The sequence below is a fragment of the Fonsecaea monophora genome, assembly GCF_001642475.1.
Source record: "Fonsecaea monophora strain CBS 269.37 chromosome Unknown Scaff61, whole genome shotgun sequence".
NCBI classification, from domain to species: Eukaryota; Fungi; Ascomycota; class Eurotiomycetes; order Chaetothyriales; family Herpotrichiellaceae; genus Fonsecaea; species Fonsecaea monophora.
In genome coordinates this window covers 96369-122100 of record NW_019173992.1, presented here as the reverse complement: position 1 = coordinate 122100, position 25732 = coordinate 96369, and the positions used below count along the sequence as shown (strand labels likewise).

At 53.1% G+C, this 25732-nt stretch overlaps 12 protein-coding genes across 12 annotated transcripts; 5 read left to right on the top strand and 7 right to left on the bottom strand.

Annotated features, from left to right (window-relative positions):
- Nucleotides 1-183: 183 nt before the first annotated feature.
- Nucleotides 184-1110, bottom strand: AYO21_07699 (hypothetical protein; the record flags this gene model as incomplete). The annotated part of the gene is made up of 1 exon (XM_022657653.1): nucleotides 184-1110. The coding sequence occupies one exon, from the start codon at nucleotides 1108-1110 to the stop codon at nucleotides 184-186; it is 927 nt and encodes a 308-aa protein (XP_022510061.1).
- Nucleotides 1111-1459: 349 nt separating this feature from the next.
- Nucleotides 1460-2570, bottom strand: AYO21_07698 (hypothetical protein; the record flags this gene model as incomplete). Its single annotated transcript, XM_022657652.1, has 4 exons — nucleotides 1460-1667; nucleotides 1720-1745; nucleotides 1807-2300; nucleotides 2390-2570. The coding sequence occupies 4 exons, from the start codon at nucleotides 2568-2570 to the stop codon at nucleotides 1460-1462; spliced, it is 909 nt and encodes a 302-aa protein (XP_022510060.1).
- A 453-nt stretch (nucleotides 2571-3023) lies between these two features.
- AYO21_07697 (hypothetical protein) lies at nucleotides 3024-4712 on the top strand (the record flags this gene model as incomplete). Its single annotated transcript, XM_022657651.1, has 2 exons — nucleotides 3024-3234; nucleotides 3292-4712. 2 exons carry the CDS (start codon nucleotides 3024-3026, stop codon nucleotides 4710-4712), a joined length of 1632 nt encoding a protein of 543 aa, XP_022510059.1.
- An 86-nt stretch (nucleotides 4713-4798) lies between these two features.
- AYO21_07696 (hypothetical protein) lies at nucleotides 4799-6780 on the bottom strand (the record flags this gene model as incomplete). The annotated part of the gene is made up of 7 exons (XM_022657650.1): nucleotides 4799-4861; nucleotides 4929-5080; nucleotides 5136-5187; nucleotides 5240-5648; nucleotides 5746-5828; nucleotides 5883-6106; nucleotides 6165-6780. 7 exons carry the CDS (start codon nucleotides 6778-6780, stop codon nucleotides 4799-4801), a joined length of 1599 nt encoding a protein of 532 aa, XP_022510058.1.
- Nucleotides 6781-7674: 894 nt separating this feature from the next.
- Nucleotides 7675-11219, top strand: AYO21_07695 (hypothetical protein; the record flags this gene model as incomplete). The annotated part of the gene is made up of 7 exons (XM_022657649.1): nucleotides 7675-8025; nucleotides 8080-8277; nucleotides 8339-8468; nucleotides 8544-9180; nucleotides 9330-9486; nucleotides 10332-10536; nucleotides 10675-11219. The coding sequence occupies 7 exons, from the start codon at nucleotides 7675-7677 to the stop codon at nucleotides 11217-11219; spliced, it is 2223 nt and encodes a 740-aa protein (XP_022510057.1).
- Nucleotides 11220-12017: 798 nt separating this feature from the next.
- Nucleotides 12018-14690, bottom strand: AYO21_07694 (hypothetical protein; the record flags this gene model as incomplete). Its single annotated transcript, XM_022657648.1, has 5 exons — nucleotides 12018-13077; nucleotides 13133-13257; nucleotides 13306-13356; nucleotides 13409-13531; nucleotides 13587-14690. The coding sequence occupies 5 exons, from the start codon at nucleotides 14688-14690 to the stop codon at nucleotides 12018-12020; spliced, it is 2463 nt and encodes an 820-aa protein (XP_022510056.1).
- A 1029-nt stretch (nucleotides 14691-15719) lies between these two features.
- Nucleotides 15720-16964, bottom strand: AYO21_07693 (hypothetical protein; the record flags this gene model as incomplete). Its single annotated transcript, XM_022657647.1, has 1 exon — nucleotides 15720-16964. One exon carries the CDS (start codon nucleotides 16962-16964, stop codon nucleotides 15720-15722), a length of 1245 nt encoding a protein of 414 aa, XP_022510055.1.
- A 410-nt stretch (nucleotides 16965-17374) lies between these two features.
- On the top strand, nucleotides 17375-18816 carry AYO21_07692 (hypothetical protein; the record flags this gene model as incomplete). Its single annotated transcript, XM_022657646.1, has 4 exons — nucleotides 17375-17584; nucleotides 17641-18278; nucleotides 18328-18729; nucleotides 18777-18816. 4 exons carry the CDS (start codon nucleotides 17375-17377, stop codon nucleotides 18814-18816), a joined length of 1290 nt encoding a protein of 429 aa, XP_022510054.1.
- A 159-nt stretch (nucleotides 18817-18975) lies between these two features.
- AYO21_07691 (hypothetical protein) lies at nucleotides 18976-19653 on the bottom strand (the record flags this gene model as incomplete). Its single annotated transcript, XM_022657645.1, has 2 exons — nucleotides 18976-19296; nucleotides 19369-19653. The coding sequence occupies 2 exons, from the start codon at nucleotides 19651-19653 to the stop codon at nucleotides 18976-18978; spliced, it is 606 nt and encodes a 201-aa protein (XP_022510053.1).
- Nucleotides 19654-20158: 505 nt separating this feature from the next.
- On the bottom strand, nucleotides 20159-21237 carry AYO21_07690 (hypothetical protein; the record flags this gene model as incomplete). The annotated part of the gene is made up of 3 exons (XM_022657644.1): nucleotides 20159-20434; nucleotides 20499-20966; nucleotides 21019-21237. 3 exons carry the CDS (start codon nucleotides 21235-21237, stop codon nucleotides 20159-20161), a joined length of 963 nt encoding a protein of 320 aa, XP_022510052.1.
- Nucleotides 21238-22274: 1037 nt separating this feature from the next.
- AYO21_07689 (hypothetical protein) lies at nucleotides 22275-23503 on the top strand (the record flags this gene model as incomplete). Its single annotated transcript, XM_022657643.1, has 6 exons — nucleotides 22275-22326; nucleotides 22365-22570; nucleotides 22635-22788; nucleotides 22856-23020; nucleotides 23081-23233; nucleotides 23292-23503. The coding sequence occupies 6 exons, from the start codon at nucleotides 22275-22277 to the stop codon at nucleotides 23501-23503; spliced, it is 942 nt and encodes a 313-aa protein (XP_022510051.1).
- Nucleotides 23504-24144: 641 nt separating this feature from the next.
- AYO21_07688 (hypothetical protein) lies at nucleotides 24145-25558 on the top strand (the record flags this gene model as incomplete). Its single annotated transcript, XM_022657642.1, has 2 exons — nucleotides 24145-24213; nucleotides 24272-25558. 2 exons carry the CDS (start codon nucleotides 24145-24147, stop codon nucleotides 25556-25558), a joined length of 1356 nt encoding a protein of 451 aa, XP_022510050.1.
- Nucleotides 25559-25732: the final 174 nt, after the last annotated feature.

Below are 25732 nucleotides of genomic sequence, written 5' to 3'. Positions count from 1 at the left end.
GCCGCATTCTCATTCAGATGTCTCATTTTGACTGATTAAGGGTATTGTACAATATTAGAGAGGAGATAATAGCCATGGCCTTCCTCGTGTTTCGTGATGACTTTGGTACCTGCGTCTTTCCCCAGCGTGCACCACGATGAACACTCTGCGCAAGCCTTGCGATACTACCTGACTATAGCATCCTCACAAAAACAGAGCCAACTCCTTCTCGGTCCACTCCCATAATTTATCCGCCAGTGCATCGTCCTTTGCCGCCGGCGTTTCCAATACCCCCTTTGTCGCGACGGGGACATAGTACGCGCCGTTCTCGAGGTTCTCCTTCGCAGTGGTCCCCGCCCAGGTTTGATTGTACGGTCCTTCCTCGACGGACGTCCAGTTACCTGCGGCCAAGACGCGGACAGGGAGGGTGGTCATGAATGAGACTCCTGTGAAGATATCCGTTTTGATGTAACCTGGGTGAATAGCCACGGAGGTGATGTCAGGGTACCTCTTCGCCAATGCCCGCGCGTACAGCAGGTTCGCCAGTTTGCTCTGTCCGTAGCGGCACCACTTTCCGCCGGGAACGAGGCTGCCCAATCCTTCCTGAGGTGTTTTCAGCGTGTCGAAGGCGATCCCTTCTCTGGGTGCTTGCTTGTACGCGATCGATGAGCAACTGACGATCCGCACGTCCGCTCCGGGGACATTCTTCGAGGTCCGCTGCATCAACGGAAGAAACAACTTGATCAGCATCGCGTGGCCCAGGTGGTTGGTACCAAATTGGACCTCATACCCGTCTGCCGTCGTGCTGGGAGGCAGAGCCATGACTCCCGCATTGGCGAAGAGGACGTCCAACCGCGATTCTTGGGCGAGAAATTGCTCGGCAGCCTTTCGAATCGAAGCCATGTCTGCCAGGTCGCAGGCGATGAAGGTAAGGGGCACATCCGGGTTCTGCGACTGGACCTTCTCAATCACCCGTTTGGCCTTGTCGCTGTTCCGCCCGGAAAAGTAGATATGTGCTGGCTTGTGCGCGGCAAGGAGGGAAATGGAGCCCGCTCCCAGACCAGCCGTGCCTCCAGTGACAAAGTATACTCGACCCGAGAGGTCGGGAATGTCTTGGGGCTTGAATGGCATGTTTGACTGTGTTTCTTGCTGTTCTACCGGATCTAATTATTTGAGGATTGTTTCGAGAGACAGAATATTCGAGGTATACTGTCGAAGAGGTTGCTGAAATTTACACAATTATGTCTGGGTTGGCTCAGCTTTCCACCGCGATTTTATATCAGAGCTGCATTTTCCTATCACAACTATTCGACAAACCCAAGGATGCGAGATATATTGACCATCTCTTCACACCTTCGTCCGTGATGGACCGGATCCTAATTCATCCTTGCCAAGGGGGTATATCCATCACAGCCCGGTAAGGCATGACCAGTCATCTTTAAATATAACGCATTGATCCTCGCCTTGGCTGTGGTAGATGCTACTCCCATAACGCCGGACTGTTCCTCAGCGCGACGTGGAACAGGGAGATCGGGAAACGTGAGTCACGTCTGATGTAGGACGCAGAGGAATGATTCTTCTTCCCGCCGCCGCTTGTTGCGCGTGTAAATGCGTGCGTAACACTGTCGGGTGGAAGAGATGGGGGGTGGGCAACCTTGGGTATGAGTGCGAGGATACGGCCGTATCTCCTTTCCGATCTAGATTCGCGAGGCTGAGAATTCCATCGCTACATCTGCTCACAGTGACGCATATTCAATCAACCCTGCCTGGAATTTGACAAGACAATTCGCAACTTAGTGATCAGGTCAACTTTTCAATTGCACATACAATGTATTGTGCCCCAAAGACGTCTACAGTATCGCCCTCCTTGCTGCCCATCACCCATTCCATCTCCTTGCCCGCTCTGTTTTGCGTCTCTTGGGCCAATCTAGGAAGATGTTGAAGATTCTGTTCGTCTCCTGTTTCGTACTTCGTGATCCAGTCACCTTTCGCGTCGTCCCAGGCCTCTCTTCGGGCACAGAACCCCGTCATCCCGGCTGGTCCTTCGTTGCCACCTTTCAAAGCGAGAAAATCTCCCCCAAGTTGACCCAGAAAAGTCTTGCCATCCACGCTGCGCAGGATCCAGGCCGAAGGAAAACGATCCGTGAAGGTCGCAGGGAGGGTTCGCCAGACTTCCTCGTATGGTGTCATAATATTGTTTTCTGGGTGAAGCATGCTGCCTGTTTCGATACTATCCGTTGATTGAGAGGCAGGCTTGAAGCTGCCGACATCAGGCTCGGTATATCCCCTCGAGTCGATCCAGTGAGTCCATTTGCAGGTTACTATAGTTGTCTCAGTGAAAGGTTTGATCGAGGTACAGTTCACGGCCTTGTTCAACAGAAGCCTCGAGGGACGAGGGGATATCACCCACATGGCTCTTGTGACAATATGAGCCTTTCACCAGCCATTGCCCAGTCGATTGACCCGTCAAGCTTGGTGATGCGAAGGTCGACATACCAGCCGCCGACTCCAATGATTAATGTATCGGTGGGTTCTGATGCCTCGCCAGGCACCCAGCGTATACTGAGGCGAGTCGACAGACGGGGGGACATTTTCAGTGGATTGTGATACGCCTCAAGAGAGAACCTTGAAAGGCACAATGTGAATGGATATGTATGCTAATAGGGCCTTCTCTGGAATCAGGCTTTTATATCTTGAGACTTGCAACCGACTTGATTCGATATTGACATGATCATATTATGGTTGTCGCTTCATCATTCCCCTTTGGTGTTAGTCGTGATGAGTTCAGGGTTTATCGCTTGTTCCGGAGTAGCCCGCTGAACTGCGACCCCTCCATCTTCCCTCGTCAGTAGCGCTAAGCAACGACTTGTGCTATCAAGCATCAATTTCTCCTCCAATTGACTTGATCCGACGGTCCACTCCTCTCTCTCCCTTTCCTCTACACCCCATACACAATCCATCACGCACACTCGAGCAATGCCGCAACGCTGCGCAGCCTCAATTTGGCGGTCGACTGCACATCATACAGAGCGATCAATGGAACCATGACAACACCCTCTCGGTCCTGGAATGGCTGCGTGCGCTGCAAGAAGCGACGGCAAAAGTGCGGGGAGCAGAAACCGCGGTGCGCTCGGTGTGAAAAGGATCAAGCAGATTGTTCTTACCAGAGGACATTGAGGTTCGGAGGACGCCCCTTTACTCAGTCCCGATTTGGAACCTGCCTCTCAAAGACGGCCGGAGGAGCGCGAAAGGCTGGTGGGTTTACCTGAGAATAGGGATTTTTGTGTCTCCAAGACTAACACCCTCCAACAGCGACTCTCGATGGAGGATTTGTATACACCTCGGCGTCAGCCACCAACGTTGACACAGTAGAGAATCCACCATCAAAAGAAGCTCTCAGGGTTACAGAGACAGAATCAACCACGACCGAATCAGCGATCGATGACGAGACTGCTCTGGCATTAATTCCAGTCAGTAACCAGGTGGCAGATCGGGTTTTTGACCACGTCGACCCGTTGTCATTCATTCCCCGAGACAACCGTGCTCTGCTGCAGTACTTCACTTGCAATGCCTCCATGGCTCTGGCCACGCACACTGTAGTCCATCAAGAGGTCTGTGAATTAATATTACCAATGGCCCTTGGAAATCCCGCCCTCCTTCATGCCACCCTAGCGTTGGCCGCTATTCATCGGAATTCATTGACCTCTATCCCACAAGATGAGATGGATGAAGGTGCTCAAAAACTTGTCAACCACCTGACGACCAAGAGCATTCGCTATTTGCGTCAGGAGCTCCAGAACCCAAGATCGAGTCCGCTGAGCGCCAAAGTCGCCACAACTCGAACACTTTTCCTCTGCGAAGCCATTTCTGGATCTCCATCTCTCCGGGCCTGGCGAGCTCATTTTCTGGGAGCACGAGCTTTGCTGTCCTCTCATGAGATATCCTCTGACAAAGTCCAAGGGATTGAACAGGATTCATCACTTCCGTTCTTGCAGCGGTGGTATAATATCACCGAAGCTCTTGTTGCTATCACCGCTGAGGGGTTGTCGGCAGGCCAGATTGCTTGTGGTGGTCCACGATCTCTCATTGGTGAAGCCGAGGAGGCAAGTGTCTCTATTGACATGTACACCGGCTGTGCGGAAGATATTTCTCAGGTGTTCCGCGAGATCGGAGCGGTGGCTTGGGAGAGACGGCGTGCAGTCGATGATACTGGCCAACACCCAAGGCTCTCGGAACAGGATTTCCTACGTGAAGCCGATCTCTTGGAGAGGTCAGTTCGAAGGATGATCGAGCGCGACAAGACCCGGACCAAGGTATTCAACATTCCGGGCGCTCGTGATCTATCTGTAGAGGAGTCCCGGGAATTCTTGCTTTGTAACGAAGCTTACCAGCACACTGCGCTCATTCACATCCATCGACGGGTTCGCCGGCTTCCTCCCAGTGCTATGGCCGTACAAATATCCGTCCGCAGGATCATCGAATGTGTCGAGAGTATTAGACCGGCTGCAACCTTGTCACCACTAACCCTACTGACTACACCTCTGTTCACCGCGGGTTGCGAATCTACAGGTGCTGAACGTGGCAAGATTGCGCAGCTGTTGACTAATATGTTCGCTCTTTTGCGCCTACCGAACATGAAGCGTGCGCTGCAGGTACTCGAAGCCTTTTGGCGTGCATCGGAAGCTTCCGGGGTTGATTGGGAGGACTTCTCGCGTGAGTTAAATGTGTCATAAAGCAAAACCCAGGCTGACGAGAATATAGGTCAACAGAATTGGGATTTCTTGCCATATTGAATGAATAATTTTGCCATCAACGATGCTCAATTGCCATCCGAGACCTGGTTGAGTCCGCCCAAGAATGCGACAGCGATCCAGCCCCGGGTCTGTTTTTTCCCAAGAGAAATCCACCTTGTTGGGTCAGACCTAGCAGACTCATTTGTCTTGACCAACACTACTTTCGGAGCTTGATACGTCGGGCAACTCATCGGACGAAAGCACGATGGGCTTCACCCACCGATTACCCCATCGGTGAAGTACGAAATAAATGGGCGGGAGGCAAATGCCGCAAATAATTGCCTGGGTGCCGAAGCACCATCCATATCCTACGCGCGATTGTCAGTATAAAGCCTTCCGACCGGGAATCCACATGTTTCTTACCAACTGCGGCGGCCCAGTCGTAAATGTACCAGGGCACGATAAATGCGGACATCTTTTCGGCGTCAGTCTCGATGGTCACAGTCCTTTGGCTGATGTTTACTCACATTTATGATGACGGAGTAAAATGTTATGACCTCAATGGCGTGCTCCGGGTAGCTGTCCACAATATATGTCGACAGTGTTGTGTTACCAGCTTGAAGGCCGACGGCGAATAGGAAGAGAGCCACCTGACCGACCATCCAATGCCATCCTTCTTGCACTGAAGCTCCCCAGACTGCCAGCCCGATGGCAGAGAGTATGGCGCCGGGATATCCCAACCACAGCCTCATTTCTGGCGTCCGCTGGCCGTGGTTCTTCCGCGCGAGGCGGGCAACGATCCAATCGCTGAAATTGCCCGAGCAGAATATCTCGGCGAAGATAACGCCGACCAGAGCACCTGTGAAGAACAAACCTTGGATCTGGATCTTGTACTCTTCATAGGCAGCAGGGATCATCGAAAGGAGGGCCACAATCCTGGTTTGCTTTAGTTTGCGTTCAGAGAACACGCCATGCAGGGCACTCATACCACCAGTAATGAAGAAATATGTATCCACACACGCTAGCGACCAACTTGGGATACGCCCACAGCTTGCAGAAGGTGATTAGGGTCGCCCAAGGTTTCGGATGGAGGACTCCTGGGATTTTGCGAATGTTCTGGGTGGTGTGTTAGTGTGTCATGAGTACCATGCTATCTGGGACCTCTCTCACCAGCCAGGGGAGTTGTTTGGTCCTTTTGATGTCCACAACGGTATTCTGCAAGTTTTCCCCTCGCGCCGTGGCAGCCGCTTGTTGCTGCTCGAGGGCCACCACGTACGCCCGAGGATACTGGGTCTCTGGCAGAAACAAAACCTCCCATACCAGGAGAAATGCAAAGGCGATGGTGACGTGGTAGGCCACCCAGTATTGACTCACGGTGGCGATGAATCCGCCAACTGCCATCTGAAGTCAGCCCCCATCAGGTCTGTCGCCCAGAAAGAGGGCCAAGCTTACCGAGGCCACCCAGAACACTTCCTATGTTTGCAGACATTGCCCAGAGACCGATTCGGTAACCTCGCTCATGCTCCCAGGAGATGTCATTGATGATGCTAAGCCCCACGTTTGCTGCAGGGCCGGCCGCAAACCCTTGGAAAAACCTGGCTGCCATGTACTGGCCGATGGATTGTCCTTTGATCGAGGTGCAACCGCTAGCGAGAACTGCGATTGCTGTGGCAGCAATGGTCACCACTCGGCGGCCATAGGTCTCTGCCAGCGACGAGGTGACCAGAGGGCCAAAGGCGAGACCAAAGGCAGAGATGCCAAAGGACCAGTTGACTTGATTGTACGAGGCATCGAATTGCTCCTCGAGAAGCGAGAACGAGGGCACGGGGGCAGTGGTCAAATAGGTCAACAGGAAATAGAAGAAGCAGACGATACTGATGACGTTGTACTTCTGCAGCTTGGACCAGTTCAAGGGATCGAGGGAGTCATGGGTCGGCGGTGGCATGAGTGGTTTGTCTCGGGTTTCCACAGGCAGATGATATATCTCCGCCACGTCAGGAGGAGGATTCTGTGCTGGGACATCGGTCGTGATGGGTCTCTTCTCGGTGCTGTCCGCCTCTGAAGACATTGTGGTGGTGGAGGCAAGGCCGTCGGTGGAGAGGATTGGGTAATGAAAAGCCTGTGCGGGGATTTTGACTTGTTCGCTTGCGATGGATCAGAGAAGGGGAACATCGGCAGACCATATATAGTCGTTTGAAGCTCTCCCAGAAGGGAAATAACTATATGGACACGGAGACGCGACAGGGAACAATCAAGATAAGGGAGACTCAAGTCATTCATGCTTCGTTGATGAAAGGGCGGTTGGTCTTTAATGGATGACATTGCGCTATACTGGAGGAGGAAAGTTGGGGAGAAGGGAAAGGCTGGACGGCTGTCAGAGGAAGCCCTCGTGGCGATTGTCCGGGGAGGTTCCATTATTATTAAATCTAATTGCTTCTTTATCGGAATTGATGCTTTGGACTTATGGAGATGATATTCCCCGCCAATCCCAATCGGGAAGGATGAGGAGATGGTGGGGCGATTGACAGACACGAATAGACAAGATAGACAAGACGGATGTTATCGAATCTTCTCCAGTGGAAATAACCACCACCGCGCCATTATCGTCTCTATACTTGCTTCTTTTAGTCATCTTGACAGTCTGTGGTCGGGAATACAGGAAGCAACTACAACTACATCGACGTCAAGGGGTGTCCATACGGTGTCACCATCGCTACAACCTTCCCTCTTTGGACCGTGTCATCAAATTGCAGTTTCATTCCCCCAAAATTTGAGCCTCTTCAGTGCTCGATATATAGCTTCCATGGCTCTGGAATAGACCGGTCCTATCATTGTCTCTGGTTCTCGAGCGAGATAGCTGTGCCGAGCGATAACAGAGAGCGAAACACGACTGCTTTGTGTACCAATAGCGGAGATATACTCGTCGACCCAACCACCTGTTTCCCACCAGCAACTAGCAACTATGCTTCTACAACTCCTACCCTACTTTGTCCTCGTCGCGGTACTCGTCGAGGCTGTGCGGCGACTGCGCTCGCCACTGGCAAAGCTGCCGGGCCCCAAATACACGGCTTGGACGTCACTGGTGCTCAAGTACCGCGAATTCACCCACGGTCGCCGCCTGTACATCCATGACCTCCACCAGAAGTACGGCGCGGTCGTCCGGCTGAGTCCCGACGAGGTGTCCTTCTCGAGCGCCGACGCGGCCAAGGAGATCTACATGTCGGGCGGCAGCGGTTATGACAAGACGCCCTTCTACTCGCTGTTCACGCAGTTTGGGACGCGCACGCTGTTCTCCACGCTCCCCAGGGCGGAAGTATGTTCTATTCACCCTCCCAGAGAAGACGATGCAAGTGTGCTCGATGATTAGAATTGTTGGCTAACTCTTCTGGGCGGCGGCGGCCGCCCGTTCCAGCACAGCTACATGAAGCGATACTTGGCCGACCGCTACGCAAACACCAGCATCATGAAGCCCGACATCTTGAACGGCATCGCCCAGCATGCCCGGGATTTTTTGAGCAAGTGTCTCGACCAATGTTACGGGAGTGACGGATTTGCCGACATATATGTGAGGGGCCTTTGTCAGTTGTGCTGGGCTATCTCGACGAAACTGACCAAGACTGTCTCAGGTATCTCTCCACTGCTTTGCCCTGGATGGGGTGACTCATCAGCTTTTCCACCCGTACGGCACGCACGCCAACAGGAATGAAAAGGATTTGCGTCTGATGCAAGAATTGTCCTATCACGACAGTTTGAAAAGTACGTGAGACCCCCAGGATTTGTGGAGGTGTCGTTCGAACCGGGAGGGCGGGGGAGTAACTGACGTGTTCTCAGGCAATGTCGCCATCTATTACATGCCGTGGCTCTCCAATATCATTCACCGCATCAGCCCGCCAAAGCCGGCTCCGCTGTCAAATGAATACGTCCTGACGGCCAGCGCATCTCCCTCGCCATCACCGTTCAGTCTCCTCTCCAAGCTTCATGCACAGGCCAAGGCTACCAACATGGCCCCCTATGCCGTGCCAGCCGAATGCAAGGATCACCTGGCTGCTGGGGTCGACACGACAGGCGATGCCCTCTGTTTCTTGATGCACCACCTCTCATTACCCACGCCGGCCTCCCAACGCATTCAAGGCCTGCTGCACGAGGAACTGACGGAGAACGCCGCGACTTCATTCGACCAACTCCCGTACCTAGACGCGGTGGTCAAAGAGGGCCTCCGCTGTTTCCCGCCCATCCCGATGTCGATGCCTCGATATGTGCCCCAAGGAGGGAGCATGATCGACGGCCACTTCGTCCCCGGCGGCACCATTGTGAGCTGTCAGGCGTACACGCTGCACAAGGACCCAGTCGTGTTTCCGCAGCCGTTGGAGTTCCTCCCGGAGCGCTGGTTGGATAAGCAAGGAGAGGCCGAGCGGAACAGATTGTTCTTTGCCTTTTCCGTGGGCGGCCGAGGTTGTCTGGGCCGGCAGTAAGTCTCTAACTCTTTTTTACCCCCTTTTCTTTGCATTATCATCCCTTTTTTTTTCTTTCCCGCCTGAAGCCACGTTCCTTCTCCCTTTCCAGCCACGTCCTTTCTTTTTCTCTTGTCCAAAATGCTAACTCGCTGTCCCTTCCCAGCCTCGCCATCGCAGAGATGAAACTCCTCCTCCGCGAAGTCTATTCGCAGTGTCGCACGACCTTGTCCCCCCGGATGGACAGCGACATGGAAATGGAGGACCAGATCATCGCCAGCAGGCCCAAGGGCCAGAGTTGCAAGTTGGTCTTTGAGAAGATTGTATGATGTCACACGTACAGACACCTTGAGGGTAGAGGGAATGGCTAGAGAGTTCAAAGAATACTGCCTTGTCTTTCTTCCCATCTCCTCTGGGTGTGTTGGTGGTGTTTCTCTCCCACGAAGAGATATTAGGTGCTAAGCTGAACACTAGAGAACCACGTAGGGTATGGCTAGTTGTAGGTGTCTCTGTTGCGAAATGTCGTGCCGATTGCGCCTTGTACGAGCACGGCTTCATGTGGGGCATACATTAGTTTCCTCACCGAGGGCATAGTACTGTGACTTGCGGATGGGAGCTTGTGTGAGCTGGGACCAGGGAAACATATGTATCCCTGGAAGAAAGATCTCCTTCCCAGATCCATGACCTTCGAGTATATCTTATTCTGGTCCTATAGAGAATTTGAAGTTTGGAGGTGATATACGAGGTAGAGCCATTCCACACAGCTTCTTTTCCTTGCCGGAAATGGACAAAACGTGTGCAAGGATCGGGTCAAGCGCTGTGGGGCATCGATTTTATTTCGGCCCCTCTACCAAAAGTGAAGACATGACATGGAGACGCATCGGCCACCCATTTGTATACGAATGGCTCGATCCTGTGCTCTAACGTAGGTATCTCGTACTCGCTATCCTGATTCCTCGAGCCTGAATCTGCCCTCAATCTTGGCCCCCCCCCCCTTTAATTTCTCCGCTCCCCTTTCGCGCCTGACTTACTTTCTTCTCCTTCTGGGGGGGGGAAGGATATAATGTCCCGCCTAAAACTCTCCCCGTTGAGACTCTTGTCCACGGCCGCTCTGTGCGGCGGCGTAGGAACCATCGGCGCGTTTCGTTGGTGGACACGATCCTGCCAGTTCGAGCCCTACGACCCTTCACGCGATGTTCTCTCCCAAACACCATTTTACCGACGGTTTAATCCGAACAAGAACCCGACGTTTCACGATCTCTGCGTCCGCAAAGTCCCCCTGGCGCAGCTGGACCCGGACCTCTTGAGGGATTATGACGAGGGAGGGACAAAGTTGGTCGAAGCGTTCTGTGCCGCCGTTTGGGCGAGTCGTGGTACGTCCGTCGTCCCCGTCGTAGGATACCCTCCTACAGTCTTTGGCTGGTCGAGTCGCTATATCATGACCTAAACACCCTTACTACTCTGTACTATACGATACCATACTCCAGGCGCATACTAACCATCGACTCCAGCCTACGCCATCCAACGCAGATACCTCCAGCAGCGATACAGCGCCTCGCCCGCTCTGGCGCACCAGCTCTGGCGACGGCCCGAGCTCCTCCACTCGCACTACGACGTCGGCACCGAAATCACCAACCACTTCGTCGTGCTGTCCAAGACTCCGACAGCGATCCTCCTGCGGTGCGGTGACTCGCCGCTCAACACACCTCACGGCCCGCGCGCCGTCGATGGCCTGTTTGAGCTGAGCGTCACGATACATCGGGGGTCTGCCGACACCACCGAGACTGACGGCGACGGGGACGTCGCCGAGTTCCGCATGAAGAGCCTTTTCTATTTCGGCGTGGGCGCCGCCGCCTCGAGTCCCATTGCGCCGCTCTCGCTCGAAGGGTGGGCCCACAAGCGCTACGTCAAGTTGTTGCTCGAGGAGGCTGTCCGGGGCTGTACGCGGCACGGGCAGGGGCAGGGGCAAGGGCAGCCGCAGTCGTCTTGGGACAATGTTCGCGAAGCAGTATTCGGGCCCGCCCCAGCGGCGCAGAAAGCAACGACAAGGGAATGAAGGCGTGCGGGCCCAGGAGAATCTTTTAGTATTCATCATCATGACAGCTTTTAGGTAGAGTCGAGACATGCGCGTTATGCGAACGTACGGAAAGGGAAGGACATGGGACTAATAAGGACAATAGATATTCACGGATAGGTACAAACAAGAACTATTTCTCTTTCATTTTCACGGTGCTTTTCTTCAACCCTTTGCACCTTGTCACATGTTCCTGTCTGGTTGGTTACTGACTGACTGACTGTCTGGGGTCCTTCACTCAGTCAGTCAGTCACTCAATTATAGACAGGCCGATTTACCTACCCAGAAGAAACAAATCCGAACCTCCATGCGAGAAACGAAGTATGTATGTATATATGTATGTATGTATGTGCTTTAGAAACCAGGTACCGTGTATCAGGTACCGTGTATCAGGTACCATGTATCATGTAGTTCTTGACGGATGACGAACCTAGAAGGAGAGACAAGACAACCCGAAGGAGAGCAAGGACGGACGGCGCCCCACATAATAATAATAACATTACTTTCCATATTTGGATGAAGAGGAAATTCCAACTATCACTTGATCGGTCGATCATAGGGCATACTTACGCATTTTATCAGTATCGAGTCCTCGGCCAAGACCGAGGGACGTAACAAAAACATATTTGTAGAGCGACAGACAAATAGATAGATAGACACATGCCCTCGCGCACGCACGAAGTCAACTGGATATATTTCTTGCAAATATAGGAGGGTGTTCTTCCCTGCCTTCGCTTCCTATCCACCTATGCCATCACGCCTGTCAAACGTGTCGACAGGTCAAACATGGAAGAAATCCTCAATCGCCTTGAGCGCCTCGCAGTAGTCGGACCCCTCCCACTTGACGACCTCATCCAGTAAATGCGCATACTTGAGAATGACTTTTCTCGCGGTTATTTCGCCCACAACCGCCACGTGACCAAACGAGATGGGGCCGCCGTGCCTAATAAAGTGCTTCGCGGTCGAAGACTGTCCATTTACCAGTTGAGAAGACGACGAGGACACTCCGCCGAGTCCCTCCAAGCCGATTTCGGTCCAGTCGATCTCTTGCAGCAGTTCGAATACTGTTGTGTCGCCAACGCCTGTGAAAGAATGATTGCTCGCCTGCTGCTCCGAGGCAGGAGTCGCCTTAAAGACATAAAACGCCAGGACTAGCGCGGCCGTGAAGATCATGTGCTCGTGCAAAAGCAGGACCGGCTCCGAGACCCGGGTCTGCGAGAGGATCCTGAAAATCTGGGCGGCGTGGAGTGCGGCTCTACGCGCCTCTGCTGACTTGGCCCAAATGGCGATGTTCGCTAGGGCGGTATGCGCGGAGTCGGCGTCCTTGTGGCCCAAGGCGAGCTCGAATTGGTCCATGTCGACTGTGGTGGACATGCACAGACTGTTCCAGAGGAGCATGGCATGGCGGTGGTCCTGGTTGAAGTTGTCCCTGTGACTACTGGGGATCGTAGCTAGGAGGGGAGCAATGGTCTTTGCGTGGTTGTCCAGCGCGTATCTCTCCACCGGCGTGGCGGCCGTTGTCTCGTCGCTGCCGAGTTGACCGGGAAATAGTCTATGACGAGCTACGGAGTGTTGGATCGAGATGGCAGCTAGTAGTGCTTGCAATCCTATACTCCCGAGCATAGACGACGATAATTTCGACATTCGCTGCAGCGTCATCCGCGGCATGATGATTTGGGCGTTGGTTTCCACCTCGCGTGCAAACGTCGTCGCATCGCCAGCCTCGAACAGTGACGATTTGCAAGGAGAAATGATCTCGAGTCTGTCTAGCTCGAGCACCCCTGCCGTGCCCCAGAGGGTGGCGTACGTGGCGTCAATGATCAGGAGACAGGTGACCATCCTGGCAAACAAGTTAGCTGTATCGATGGGCAACAGCGCTTAGAGGGCTAGAATACCTCTTGACAGATTCCACCCGTGCCCAAGGCTTCCACAGCCGTTCAAGGTCCGATGACGGGCCCATCAAGTTGAGGTCGACTTCTTTGCCGTCACAAGCCGCAAATAATCCATGCTTTTCTGCCACCTAGGCAAGTCAGATATAAAACAGCTGGAAGGCTCTCACTGTACGTACGTGTAGTGTTTGAATGCAGAGCATATGGGCTTCATTCTCATCGAGTCGCCGCTTCACAGATTGATTAGAAGGACACAAGAATGTCAGAACGGCCAGCACGAACCGAGATGCAAAGAGCAAGATTGAGCACAAGTAACGAAGCTGCCACGGCAGTAATGAGCTCCCAAGGTGGACGCTTACCAAGGGCTTGGGACGTAAGCTCCAGGCGACAGGAATGGACGAGTTTCTCAAGACCAAATCAGCTATACTGTTGTATGAAGAATTAGGGGCGGCATGCTTACCATCCACTCCCTGCGGACAAAGTCCCGCGACCCTCTAGGGTCTAGGGCCGACAGTCCAATAAGACACATTGGGAAAAGAACCGCACTGGGAGTTGTCCTCGCATCGAAGGTCGCCTGGTGTACAAACGGTATAGAGGGGTGGAAGCGCTCGAAGTAGAGATCCAGACTCATGTCCAACGTCTCGACCGACGGAAAATTGGTATCGTATGTCGTCGACGTCGAGCTCCGGGGCGTGTCGCCCTGGTCGACCAGCATGGTGTACAGAGACTCTTCTTTGCCAAAGATTTTGTCGCTGTCCTGCAAGAGTCTGTCCCTGCAGCTGGCATCAATGTGCCACCGTGACCCTGACGGATATTCATGCTGAGGAGGACCCTGACTCTGGGCTCGGGATTCGTTGACTTCGTGACACAGAATGTTGTCTGCGGGATGTTGGAGTGCCGTCTGCCAAAGTCGCCGTATGAGCCGAATGGGACGTACCAGTTTTGAAGGCCACGCCTTCTGGACACGACGGAGTCTGTCGGAGGCCAAGCCTTTGGTAAGTGGTTGGTCCTGGCATGATAGATGGTCGTCAACAGGAGTCGGCAGAGTGGCGATGAGGTTTTCCAGGTTGGGCAGGCCGATGGTAGATTCCAGCCAGAGCAGATCAGGGGCATTAGAAGTGTGCGTAAAGTCAATGTCTTCGGTATTAAAGTCTGTCATTCCCCCTTCCATCATGTCGGGCATGTCCATGTCCTCTGGATATGGCGAGGCAGGCATGGCCAAACCATGGTGGCTGATTAGTGGTTCTGTAGGTTTGGCTTGCGAGATGTCCATCTGTGAGGTGCCGTTGTTGTGCACTGATTGGCTGCGATGATTTTCCGATAGCTGGGACGGTTCGATTGTCTCATGATTCAGCCTTACAGTCTCTTCAGAGCAGAGGTGACCATTTCCTCTGAATTGAACGCTGGTCACATTACCGCCCACGGGGTTGTTCGGTGGTTGACTCGCTAGATTATCAGGTCGAAGAGGAGGCCCCAGGATTGGGGATTTCCAGGTCAGGGAAATATCTCCTGGTCTGTTCTCGGGCCTTGAGTTTGGTCGCATAGAGGGAGTCTGAGGGGCCATAGTTGGTTGTGTTCCTCCCACTGTCGATGGGACAATGCGGATTCGGTCGATCGTGGTGGTTGAGTGCTCCGCAAGCTCTCCTGGGTTGAAATTCATCTCTCTGACTTCTGCAGATCGAAGTTGAGTCTGGGCCGGAGTATGCGTCCGAGTAGGAGACTGAGAGATGCGAGGCTTTGATGAATGTACTATGGGCTCGACGACAATCCCTTCTGGGCCATTATCAGCAGCTGGATGATGATTACGAATATGTCTGGCCAGCACATCGCTGTTATGTCAGGACAAGACATCAGCATTTGATCCCTGACTCTTCCCATTCTGTACCAGAGAAGGGCACCACACACATACCTCCGAGCGTATCTTCGCCCGCAGAACGCACACTTGAACGGCTTCTCTCCAGTATCTAGATTGGAGTGGTCAGCGAGCAAACTTGGTTGGTGGGACAGATATCAGATAGCAGGGGCATTTCGAAGCTTACGCCATCTTTGATGACGCCGCAAGTGCTCCAGCTTTGAGAAGGTTCGTTCACAATAGGCGCATCTCTTCCAGATGGTCTGTAAGGAGTCTGTCATTTCAGTAATCTCGTCTAGCCTTGTCTAGCCTCGTCCGGTGGGAAGGTGATATTGTCTCCCTTTTTTGGCTTTCCACGACGTGTAAGAAAGATAGAATGAGTCAATCACGGTTCACATATCCACTTGAAGCCATGATTTTGCTCGGTGAATTGTAAATCGGTAGGTGGATGTTGGGAGAACAAACACGTGACCCTAGATCCCAAGTCAAGGAACAATAATTGTTAACCGACTGTCAAGGGGTAGCCGATGCGCCGAGCACCGACCGGCTCCACGCCTAGACCGCCCGGATCTGTGGGGGTGGAACGCCTGTACCTGGTACCAACCAACGCCCGCACAGCCCGGAACTCCAAGTGGCTGCGGGGTTCTTGGCCTGTGACTCCGTCTCTCTTCCTCCCTCCTCGGGGCTCTGTGTGTATTGGACTCCAAAACACGCACACATCCCAACCCGCGATGGCTACTCTCACTCTGCCACCATGTTCAGGATTTCCAACACTTGATCCTTCTCTGTAATGGGAAAGGCGTTGGTCTTGATCCACAAATCATGCAGGCTGTTCACCGCAAGCAGATCGAATTTGTCTCTGCCAATCTTGACCGCAGCGAGGGACCGGGGCATGTCGAGTTCTCGAATCACAATATCGAGGATGTCGCCTAAGTCAAGGTCGCTCTCGGTCAGACCTCTGGCTTTGATCACAGTTTGAACAGGAGCTAGTCCCAACAACAGTTCTCGAGCTTGTGCTTGTCTGGCATTGTTGGCCCCCTTTGCCGCGTTGAATTTGCACACCGCGGGCAACAGGATACAGCTCGTCTCGCCGTGTCCGACACCCAGAGGTCCAAGTTGGTGGCCGATCGCGTGACTTGCACCTAGTGGCGTCCCGGTAGAGACAGCCTGCATGGCCTGAATCACTCCGAGCTGGCACAGGTACCGACCCTCCGAGTCATCTGGGTTTGCTTTGGATCTTAGCAGTCCTGTGACCAACATACCCAAGCCACGGCTGGCTGCAGCGTCTCCTTCTGGGGTACTCTGCAGACTACACATTGTCTCTATGCAGTGGTCAATCGACCTGACACCTGTGCTCAGCCATACCCACTGAGGAGTGGTTTTGACTAGTTCCGGGTCTAGAATGACCAGTTCGGGATCGACGCCAGGCTCAAATGTCCTTTTGGCCCGTGTGGTCAAGGTCTCGGTTGCGCCTGCGATAGCCTGGTATTCTCCGCCGGACAGAGACGTCGGTATGCAAATTAGTGGAATCTTTGGCCTTTCGATGTGCTCACGACGGTTTGCGTTGTATGAGTGACCACCCCATAACGTGCTTATCGCTTTCTCGTCCCACGCCGAGTTGGCAATTGCGAACCTGACCAATTTAGCAGCATCGGTGATACTGCCAGCTCCAAGGGTAACGAGGCAGTCGACATCAAGCTCTTTGACCTCGTCTATGACTTCAACGACTTCGGAGATGGGCGTATGCGGGCTGATGCCGATGCGACAGCCGGCCACGCGGTCGCCCAACGCTCGTTTCAGCTTTTCTAGAGAGTCGGTCTGTTTCGATAAAGACCTGGACGCCAAGATAAAGACTCGCGTGGCATTGAACGTCTGTTCGACGTGCTTGGCGCATGCTTTTTCAAAGGTCAGGCCCGAGCTGATCTTTGGGGTGGGCTTATTGTCAAAGGCAGGCCGATAGTGCTCCTGTCCTGGTGTGAAGCTCATTTCGCGTCCCTAGTGCTCAAAATGAGTCAAAAGGATTTCTCGAATGGTGTCGAAGTGTGACCCTGCTTTCTTGTCGATGTCGATGGAGGTGCTGTCCTGGCAAGCGATCGTGTAAGCTCTCGAGATGTTGCTTGTTGAGTTCTCCCAGGAGAAGCCACGGCAATCTGACTAACTGCCAATGCCAAGGCCTGCCCCGCGCACCTTCCGTGACCAGGTGAAAGGTAATTAATAATTATTATAGTGACAAGTCCCCGGCAAATGTGGATGAATGGGGCATCTTAGAGATACTACAATGAGCAACCCACCCTCGCCACCCACTTTCCCTTCCTGAGATGGACAATCGCGCATCCCGATATGGTTAGTTCCCCACATCTGATTTGCTGCTTCCATAGCAATGCTAGGCGGCGGTCATGCCTGGGATGGCTTTCATAGCACAGCGCAGCCTTGTAGTGCAAGTCATCGACAAGCGCTACAGCATGGCATCGCCAGCAAGACTCCTCGGACGGCTCGCCACGAAATCACCAAATGATATTGTGCTGCTTTCTGCAGTGCGCAGTCCCATCACACGGTCTTTCAAGGGCGGGTTCAAGGATGCTTGGCCCGAAGATATACTCATGCCGGTCAGGGCGTTGTCATTTACTCCATTGCTGCTACGAAGTTCCTAATGCGGAGATAGGTCATGAGAGCGGCGGTGACGCGCGCGGGCATTGAAGCAGGCGACGTGCAGGATGTCCTCATCGGCAACGTACTGGCAGAGCTTGGATTCGCAAAGACGGGCCGGATGGCGTTGAACCACGCAGGGTTTCCAGTCACCACCACATTTCACACCGTCAATAGACAGTGCTCGAGCAGTTTGCAGGCTATCACCCATGTTTCGCACGCTATCCTCGCCGGACAGATCGACGTTGGACTTGCAGGAGGGGTTGAAAGCATGACACGAAACTATGGGAGTAGAGGCGTCCCCGTTGACGTGTCCCCAACCCTCAGGGGCTCAGATGTCAAAAGTGCAAGAGACTGTCTTCTACCCATGGGGATTACGTCGGAGAATGTGGCCCGCAGATACGACATCTCCCGACAAGATCAGGACGCGTTCGCCCTCTTGAGTCATACGCGGGCTTTGGAAGCTCAACAGTTGGGCAAATTCTCCTCAGAAATTGTCCCCGTTGAGTGGACAAAAAGAGACGATGTCACAGGGGCACAAACGATATTACATGTTGAACAGGACGACACTATCAGACCCGGCGTTACTTTGGAGAAACTTGCAAAGCTCAAACCCGCGTTCGCCGATGACGGCAGAAGCACGGCGGGGAACTCGTAAAACCCTCCATGGGCAATCTGTTGGACTTCAGCTTACGTGCCACAGGTCACAAATATCCGACGGCGCCTCATCAAGTATTCTTGCACGGCGATCGTGGGCAGAAGACCGCGGTATCAAACCTATTGGGCGCTTCCTCGGCACGACAGTGGCAGGCTGCGAACCCGACGAAATGGGTCTTGGTCCCATCTACGCGATCCCTGCTCTGTATAAGTTCACCGGAATCTCCCAGAAAGACGTTGACATCTTCGAGATCAACGAGGCATTTGCCAGCCAGACGATTGCCTGTCTTCGGGTGCTGGGCATCGATGCTGAAAAGGTAAATCCGAGAGGTGGCGCGATCGCGTTGGGTCATCCGACTGGAGCCACTGGAACGCGGCAGACAGCGACGCTCTTTGCCCAGCTGGAACAAGAGGACAAGGAGTTTGGGGTCGTGAGCATGTGTGCCAGGTAAGAATGTCCGCAGTGTGATTGTTCTGCCGCTGACTGTCCTTTAGTACTGGTCACGGCGTTGCTGCCCTGTTTCAGCGGGAGTAGAGTGGTCACCATACAACAACCGTATGGGGTTGATCGAGCGACAAGATGAAAGATTCTACATTTTCAGGTGTCTGTCACGACAAGATTTAGATATCATATATATCATATCTAGAACCATCTAGAGCGATGCTGCCCGCTGCACCCATCTTTCTGCCCAAGCTACAACCCCGCCACCAGCACCCTCCCCTCCGCCGGCACAAACGTCTTGCTCGGGTTCGGAGGAGCCGTGGGTGTGCCAAAAACCAATTGACCCTTCAAAACCCACTCGGCGGGGACTTTCCACTCCTCGACAATCCTCTGGTCGATGTACGGGTTAAAGTGCTGGAGATTGCAGCCGAGACCTTCCAGCTCCAGGGCCGTCCACAGGTTGAAGGTGTTCATGGCGTTGGTGTGCTCGGCCCACTGGGGGAAGTAGCTGCTGTAGCGTGCAAACTTTTGCTGCAGCTCATGTGTGACGCGCTGATCTTCGTAGAGGAGGACCTTTGTCGTGGAATCAGTATTCAATACTCTTTTTCCTTCCCCATGAAGAGGCCTGTCCCCGGGCTTACTTACCGTCCCATACGCGTCCCGGCGCTGATCCAACTTCTTCTCATCGGCGGGCCAATCCCCGCCCGCATCGACCGCTCTGACGCACTCTTTGGCGATATCCCACAATTTTCTGTGGTCGTCGCCGAACAGGATGACGAAGCGGGTCGACTGAGAATTGAGCGAGCTCGGCGTGTGCAGGATGACCTCTTTGGCGATCCGGACGACGTCGAGGTCCGCGATGGGCGATTTCGCCTCGAGTGCGTAGAATGTTCGACGGGTCTTGATCGCGGCGAGGAATTGGTCGGCCATGGTTTACTGTGTGGGCACGTAGATGAGGTTCTTGGTCGTCCGTTAGGTGATCTGTCTCTTAATTATTCTCGAGCCCGGTATATTCTTGCGAAAGAGAGGAGTATTGGGTGTGAATGTGAATCCCCCCACATGGGAGCTGTGTCCGTAAATGGATATGTGTCCGTTTATGGAAATGCTGTGTGCGTGATGTTGAGATGTTACCTTTACATCGGTTGGGTTTTTTTTTTGCGTCAAATCATGGGTCGTTTCGTTGAAAGCTCTGTCATGCAGTCAGGACTACTAACCACTATTATGTCGATGCCGGAGTCCAGATCTGAATATGACTGTAACTATCGTCTCGATTCGCAGACTACCGTCTCTAATCAAAATATGTCTCCATAATTTTTCAGATTTAACGCACACCGCAGATGTACAAGGTGCAAATTGGACCAAGTATTGATTACAGCCGTCCCAACAGGATCCTCCACAGAAAATCCATCACTAGCTACTTATGTCTTTCAACGCATTATAGATGGGTCTTCAAGCTCCGGTCCCCTTGAGCCTCCGCCAAAATGAAATCATGCTCCAACAGCCAAAACCCTTCTGTTTCACGTCCATCCACCACGCGCACAAACGGCTTTGTATTGTACATCTTGGCCTCTTCAATATCTTCGACCCACTCAATGTCCTTGACCAAGCTGCTTTTCGTCCCGAATACTGGATCTCGGAAGATTCTCGGGCTCGTTCTGTCGTACAGGGCCGTGTTGAGCCTCTCATAACAAGGGTGGTTGATCAAAAAGTGCTGTTTGTCCGTTAGTGCGGCGTGATCAAAAGGGTTGGATATATGTGTGAAAGACGACACTCACCACATGTGCTGGGCGATAGGCTTGTCGGTTCAGGAGATCTAGAACAATGCCAACTGGACCATCGAAAGGCACGGGATAGTCAACGGGCCGGACGCCGTTGATGTAAAACCGTCCCTCGGCATCAGTGTAGAACTTCCCTCGACAGTCCGGCCCGCCTGTCTCAGGGTCCTGCATGTCGTACTTCCCGTTGCCGTTGGTCTCCCAGATGTCCAACAATGCTCCCTGGATAGGCTCTCCTTTTCGATTCTTGACCGTTCCTCGGATGAGCATAGATTCGCCCGCTCCGACAGAGGAGATGCTGTCTCCGTGATTGAACTCGTGCGACTCATTGTGAAACGGTCCGAGAACGGACGACTCGGTGCAGCCTGGTAGCTGCCGACTGTTGATTTGATCGACCAAAGCAGATATACCGAGCACGTCTGAGAGCAGGATAAACTCCTGTCTTTCCGGATGACAAGCTTGTCCGACCTGGGAACTTTCAGCCTCCAGAACAAATTTGAGACCCATCTACATAACCTACCTTGGTCAGAAATTCCCACGCGGCTTCCCACTCATGGCGTTGAATCTCTGTCTCGCGGATGAAGTCGTGCGAATGCCGAATTAGTCTGCTGAAGATGAACTTGACTCGTTCGTTGTCGATATTTGACGAGACTTTGATGACATGTGAAGTAAGATCGTCGACGTCGAGGCTCTCCAAGCTCGCAGCGCCTGGTACTGTCCCGTTGATACTTGGAGCCATCTTGTGATTCAGTGGGACTTGTGATGCTTCTGAAAGTGATGAAAGGGCCGCTGGTCGTTTGGCAAATACTCCGAGATATCACTGGCCCCACATACTGTCAAGCAGAGCAAATTAGCTTCATTACATCGAGCCGTGACATGACATCCCCGAAATGCACAAACATATCATGAGAGGAACTGTAAAAGGCCCTAATAGCACCACTGTCATTCTGGAGAAGAGTGGAGACAAAGGAAGCCAAGTCTTCCGCATTGTCGTTATGGTTGTGGACACCAATAGCTTACACCTCCCAGTGATCTATCTGCATTTTCTGACTCTCCAGGAAGGAGCACGGTAGAAGAAAGTGACTAGCATTGCAGATGTGTTTACACAACAGTTATGGGAGGGGGTTGTGGCTACGCTAACCTAGTTGGGTAATATCGATAGTTTCCTAATTGGGAACAGCAGAAAGTCACAGTGTCCATGCAGGCCCGTCTCTATTGCTCACCACTCAAGCGACTGCTTGAAAGTTCTCCGCGCACATTGTCTCTCCCAAAATTAACTCTATGATACACGAGAGCAGCAACTCATTGCAGCTAACCGGCGTTGACCTCTTTGGAATCCTGATGCATCCTCCTCATTGGGCTACCGCATCAGGAGTAATGCCATTTCCAACATTCGATCTTCCTGTACATTATTTCTCCATACGGACTTGGAGAAGCATCCCTGAAACAGTCGGGTGAGCCAGTCAAACATGGAAATATTTGCCTCTTTTCTAGCCGTGAAGGAGAGGCCATTATTTTCCAGGTGGCTGAACCCTTGGATGATCTACACGACAGATGCCCCACATACCTGATAGGTCACAGTACTAGAAATATTGTGGCAACCGGGGCTCGAAGACTTTTGTTTAGTTGCAACCAAGAATTGCGTCGATAACACGAATACCATTTTTCGTCATCACCGGCATCTTCTCTACTACCAGGATAACTGCTGTTTGAAAGGGTAAAAGGATACAACGTTCCCAAGAGGAATACAGAACAAGTGAAGTCGCTTATTCTACCATGCCAAAGCTAGTCCTCGTTACAGGCGCCACGGGAAACCAAGGCAAGATTTGTGTCTGCTCAGTCCAAATCACTTCTGACCGCTCACAGGTGGTTCGGTGGCGAAGCTGCTGTTGCAATATCCCGAACAATATACCGTGAGATGCCTCACTCGCAATACCGAATCGAAAGCGTCGCGGGCCCTGGCAGACGCGGGAGCCGAGCTCGTCCAAGGCAACCTCACCGACCCATCGAGCCTTCCTGCAGCCGTTAAAGGATGCTGGGGAGTGTTTGCCGTAACCAATTTCTACGATCCGGTGTGGCTCGCTTGTGCTGCTTTTCATTTTTCATTGCGCTCGCCCAACTAACGGCTCATCACAGGCAATTATCGATGATCCGATGAGCGAGGAGCAGCAGGGCCGCAACCTTGCAAAAGCTGCACATGATGCTGGCACGGTCGAGTGCTTCATCTGGAGCACCATGCCTAGCTCCCACGCTCTCTCCGGCGGCAAGTTTTTCACTCGGCTGTACGAAGGTAAATAAACAGGGGAATCAAACTGCCTATAGTCAGATGTGGCGTCAACTGACTTCGGGGTCTTCAGGAAAGCACCTCGTCGACGGCTACATTCGCGAGCTCGGCCTGCACGGAACCTTTCTGTACACGGGCAACTTCTACGAGAACATGGTGCTGCGAGGACACATGTCGTACAATAAAGAGACGGAGACTATCATTTTCAAGCAACCCATCATCGAGCCGGACGCTGAGCGTAGGTCACCTGACAGAAGACACGACCCGACAGGGTATACGCTGACATGATGGTTTACAGTTACGATGCTGTACGTCGAAAAAGACCTCTCCGCCATCGTCAAAGCAATTTTCGACCAATGGGAAGAAAAGAAACAAGAGCTGGATGGTGCGTACCTACAGGCCAGCAATGCAAGAGTGAGGCCGAAAGACATCGTCGCCGCAGCGAAAAAAGGTATTTCTTGTTTCCAGGTTCAAAACGAATCATCAGATGGCTGACTTTGAGAGTGCAGTGTCTGGGAAGAACGTTGAATACGTGGTTCTGCCCACGACAGGCGTGCCGGAAAGAGATACCATGTTCCGGTTCTACAATGACGTTGGGATGCACCCGGGTGTGTCGTTGCCAGATCCGCAAGTGGTGAAGCTGGGGGTTAAATTTCATGACGCCGAGGACTACATACGGGAGAGACTCTTGCCGCATCTTGGACTTGTGCCGGTCAACTAGCACTGTCTAAGTAGCGAATAAAAGATCAAGCACGGGAATTTCGACGCACATGTTCTGTGATATGGGAAATGAATGGTCGAGTCCTGTACCGTGAAGTAATGTATGGTCAAACTCGCGAACTCAAAAGGTAGTCTGTGTGGGAAGATGCACGGCAAAAAGGCCAAAAGAAACAAAGGCGTTTACCGACAGAAATCACGCACCTAGTGACCAAGGTTCAAAGACTACACAAGCACTCCTCAGGCTTCCTTTCAAAGAAGGCTGCTACTAAATGACATTGTCAAACCATCCCCGCCTAAAGTGGGCTAAGACAGTGGGTTTCCCTTCCTCGGCGTCAAGCCCACCATGCTGGACTCGGCATATCCATTCCGATCTTGTGTGTCTCAGTGGTCCCCCACACGTTTACGTCCCCACTTGTTGTGTACAGCCTAGCCTGATCTGGTAATTCCTCATCCCCTCGACCAAGAGAGGCACAGCTCTTTTCGATTGTCAAGCACCAGGCATGTCTGGCTGTTGTGTATCTAGGAGAGTGCGTCTCAGCGAACGAGTCAAAGTCAACATCGACCAGAATGCTTGCATCAAGACTGCACGTGAGGCTCTACCACTGCAGCGTGCGGCAAGCGTTGACCAGACACTGTCGACAGATGTCCGGAGTCAGCGCAATCGACTCTCGGGTTTTCCGAAATCTCTTTGGGACGGAGCAGATCCGCAAGGTACGTGAGCTCTTCTCGTGTGAGGAAGACAAGTCCTGACTTTGTCTCTTGGTACCAGGTCTTCAGCGACACAGCGTATCTGGAGCGATGCGTTGAGGTCGAAGTCGCGCTTGCGAAAGCTCAGGCGAGGGCAAAGATCATCCCTCAAGACGCCGCGGACCAGATAGCCACCAAGGCACGAGCCTCGTCACTCGACCTCTCCCGCCTCAGCGACGAGACCGAAATCGTCGGGTACCCGATCCTCCCACTCGTGCGGCAGCTGGCCACCATGTGTGGCGATTACGCGGGCAAGTATCTGCACTGGGGGGCCACGACGCAGGATATCATGGACACGGCGTCCATGTTGCAGATCCGGTCAGGCTTGTCGATCGTGGAAAGCGAGCTTGACAGGGTGATCAAGGCCACAGAGTCTCTCGCCGAGAAGTACAAAAACACGCCCATGGCGGGACGGACGCATCTGCAGCATGCACTTCCCGTGACATTTGGATACAAGTGCGCGGTATGGCTGTCCAGCTTGTATCGACACCGCGAAAGGCTCAGGCAGATACAGCCTCGTGCCCTGATGGTGCAGTACGGAGGTGCAGCTGGGACCCTGGCTTCGCTTGGAGCTGGCGAGGAAGGGATCGTGGTTCGGAAGGAGCTGGCAAAGGAGATCGGTCTGGCCGACCCGCCAATCTCGTGGCACGTCGCGAGAGACGGGATCGCAGAGACGCTCAATCTTCTCGCGCTGATCGGTGGAACTGTTGGCAAAATCGCACTCGATCTCATGATCATGTGCTCGAACGAATTCGCAGAGGTCGCGGAACCGTTCGTGCCTCATCGTGGAGCCTCGTCGACCATGCCGCAGAAGCGGAACCCCATCTCCAGCGAGTTAATGCTGGCGGCGTCGAAGGTTCTGAGATCGAATGCCGGATTGGGATTGGACGCCATGATCGCGGACTTTGAACGGGCTTCCGGGCCGTGGCACCTCGAATGGATTGCAGTGCCTGAAAGCTTCACTGTGGCGGTCGGGGGTCTACACCAGGCGGCATTCGCTCTTTCTGGCCTCGTTGTCGATGAGAGGCAGATGTTGACAAACTTGAATTCCACGGCGGGCCTCATCGTCGGAGAGGCCGTCATGATGGGTCTTGCGCCGTTCATCGGTCGACAGAGGGCACACGACGTGGTGTATCAGGCTTGCCAGGAAGCGGTTCAGGAAAAGACCTCCCTACTGGAGGCTTTGAGCCGTGATAAGTCGATCGTCGATTCTTTGGGCATGGATGAGCTAAGGAAGTTGTGTGATCCAGTCAATTACCTGGGATCGTCGACGCGCATGGTCGATGATGTCCTAGCCTTGAGAAAGTAAAAATATAGCGGTCGATGTATGCTGCTTTTAGATATTGGGGAGCAACTATAGAAGAGCAACGAGCTATCAAACGTCAAAATTCCATTTCCAATTTCAGATCCGAGGAGACCAAGTTTTGCAAACAGAGCATATGCCATGTTGACATCCAACACTTCAGTGCGTGTACGGGGCAAA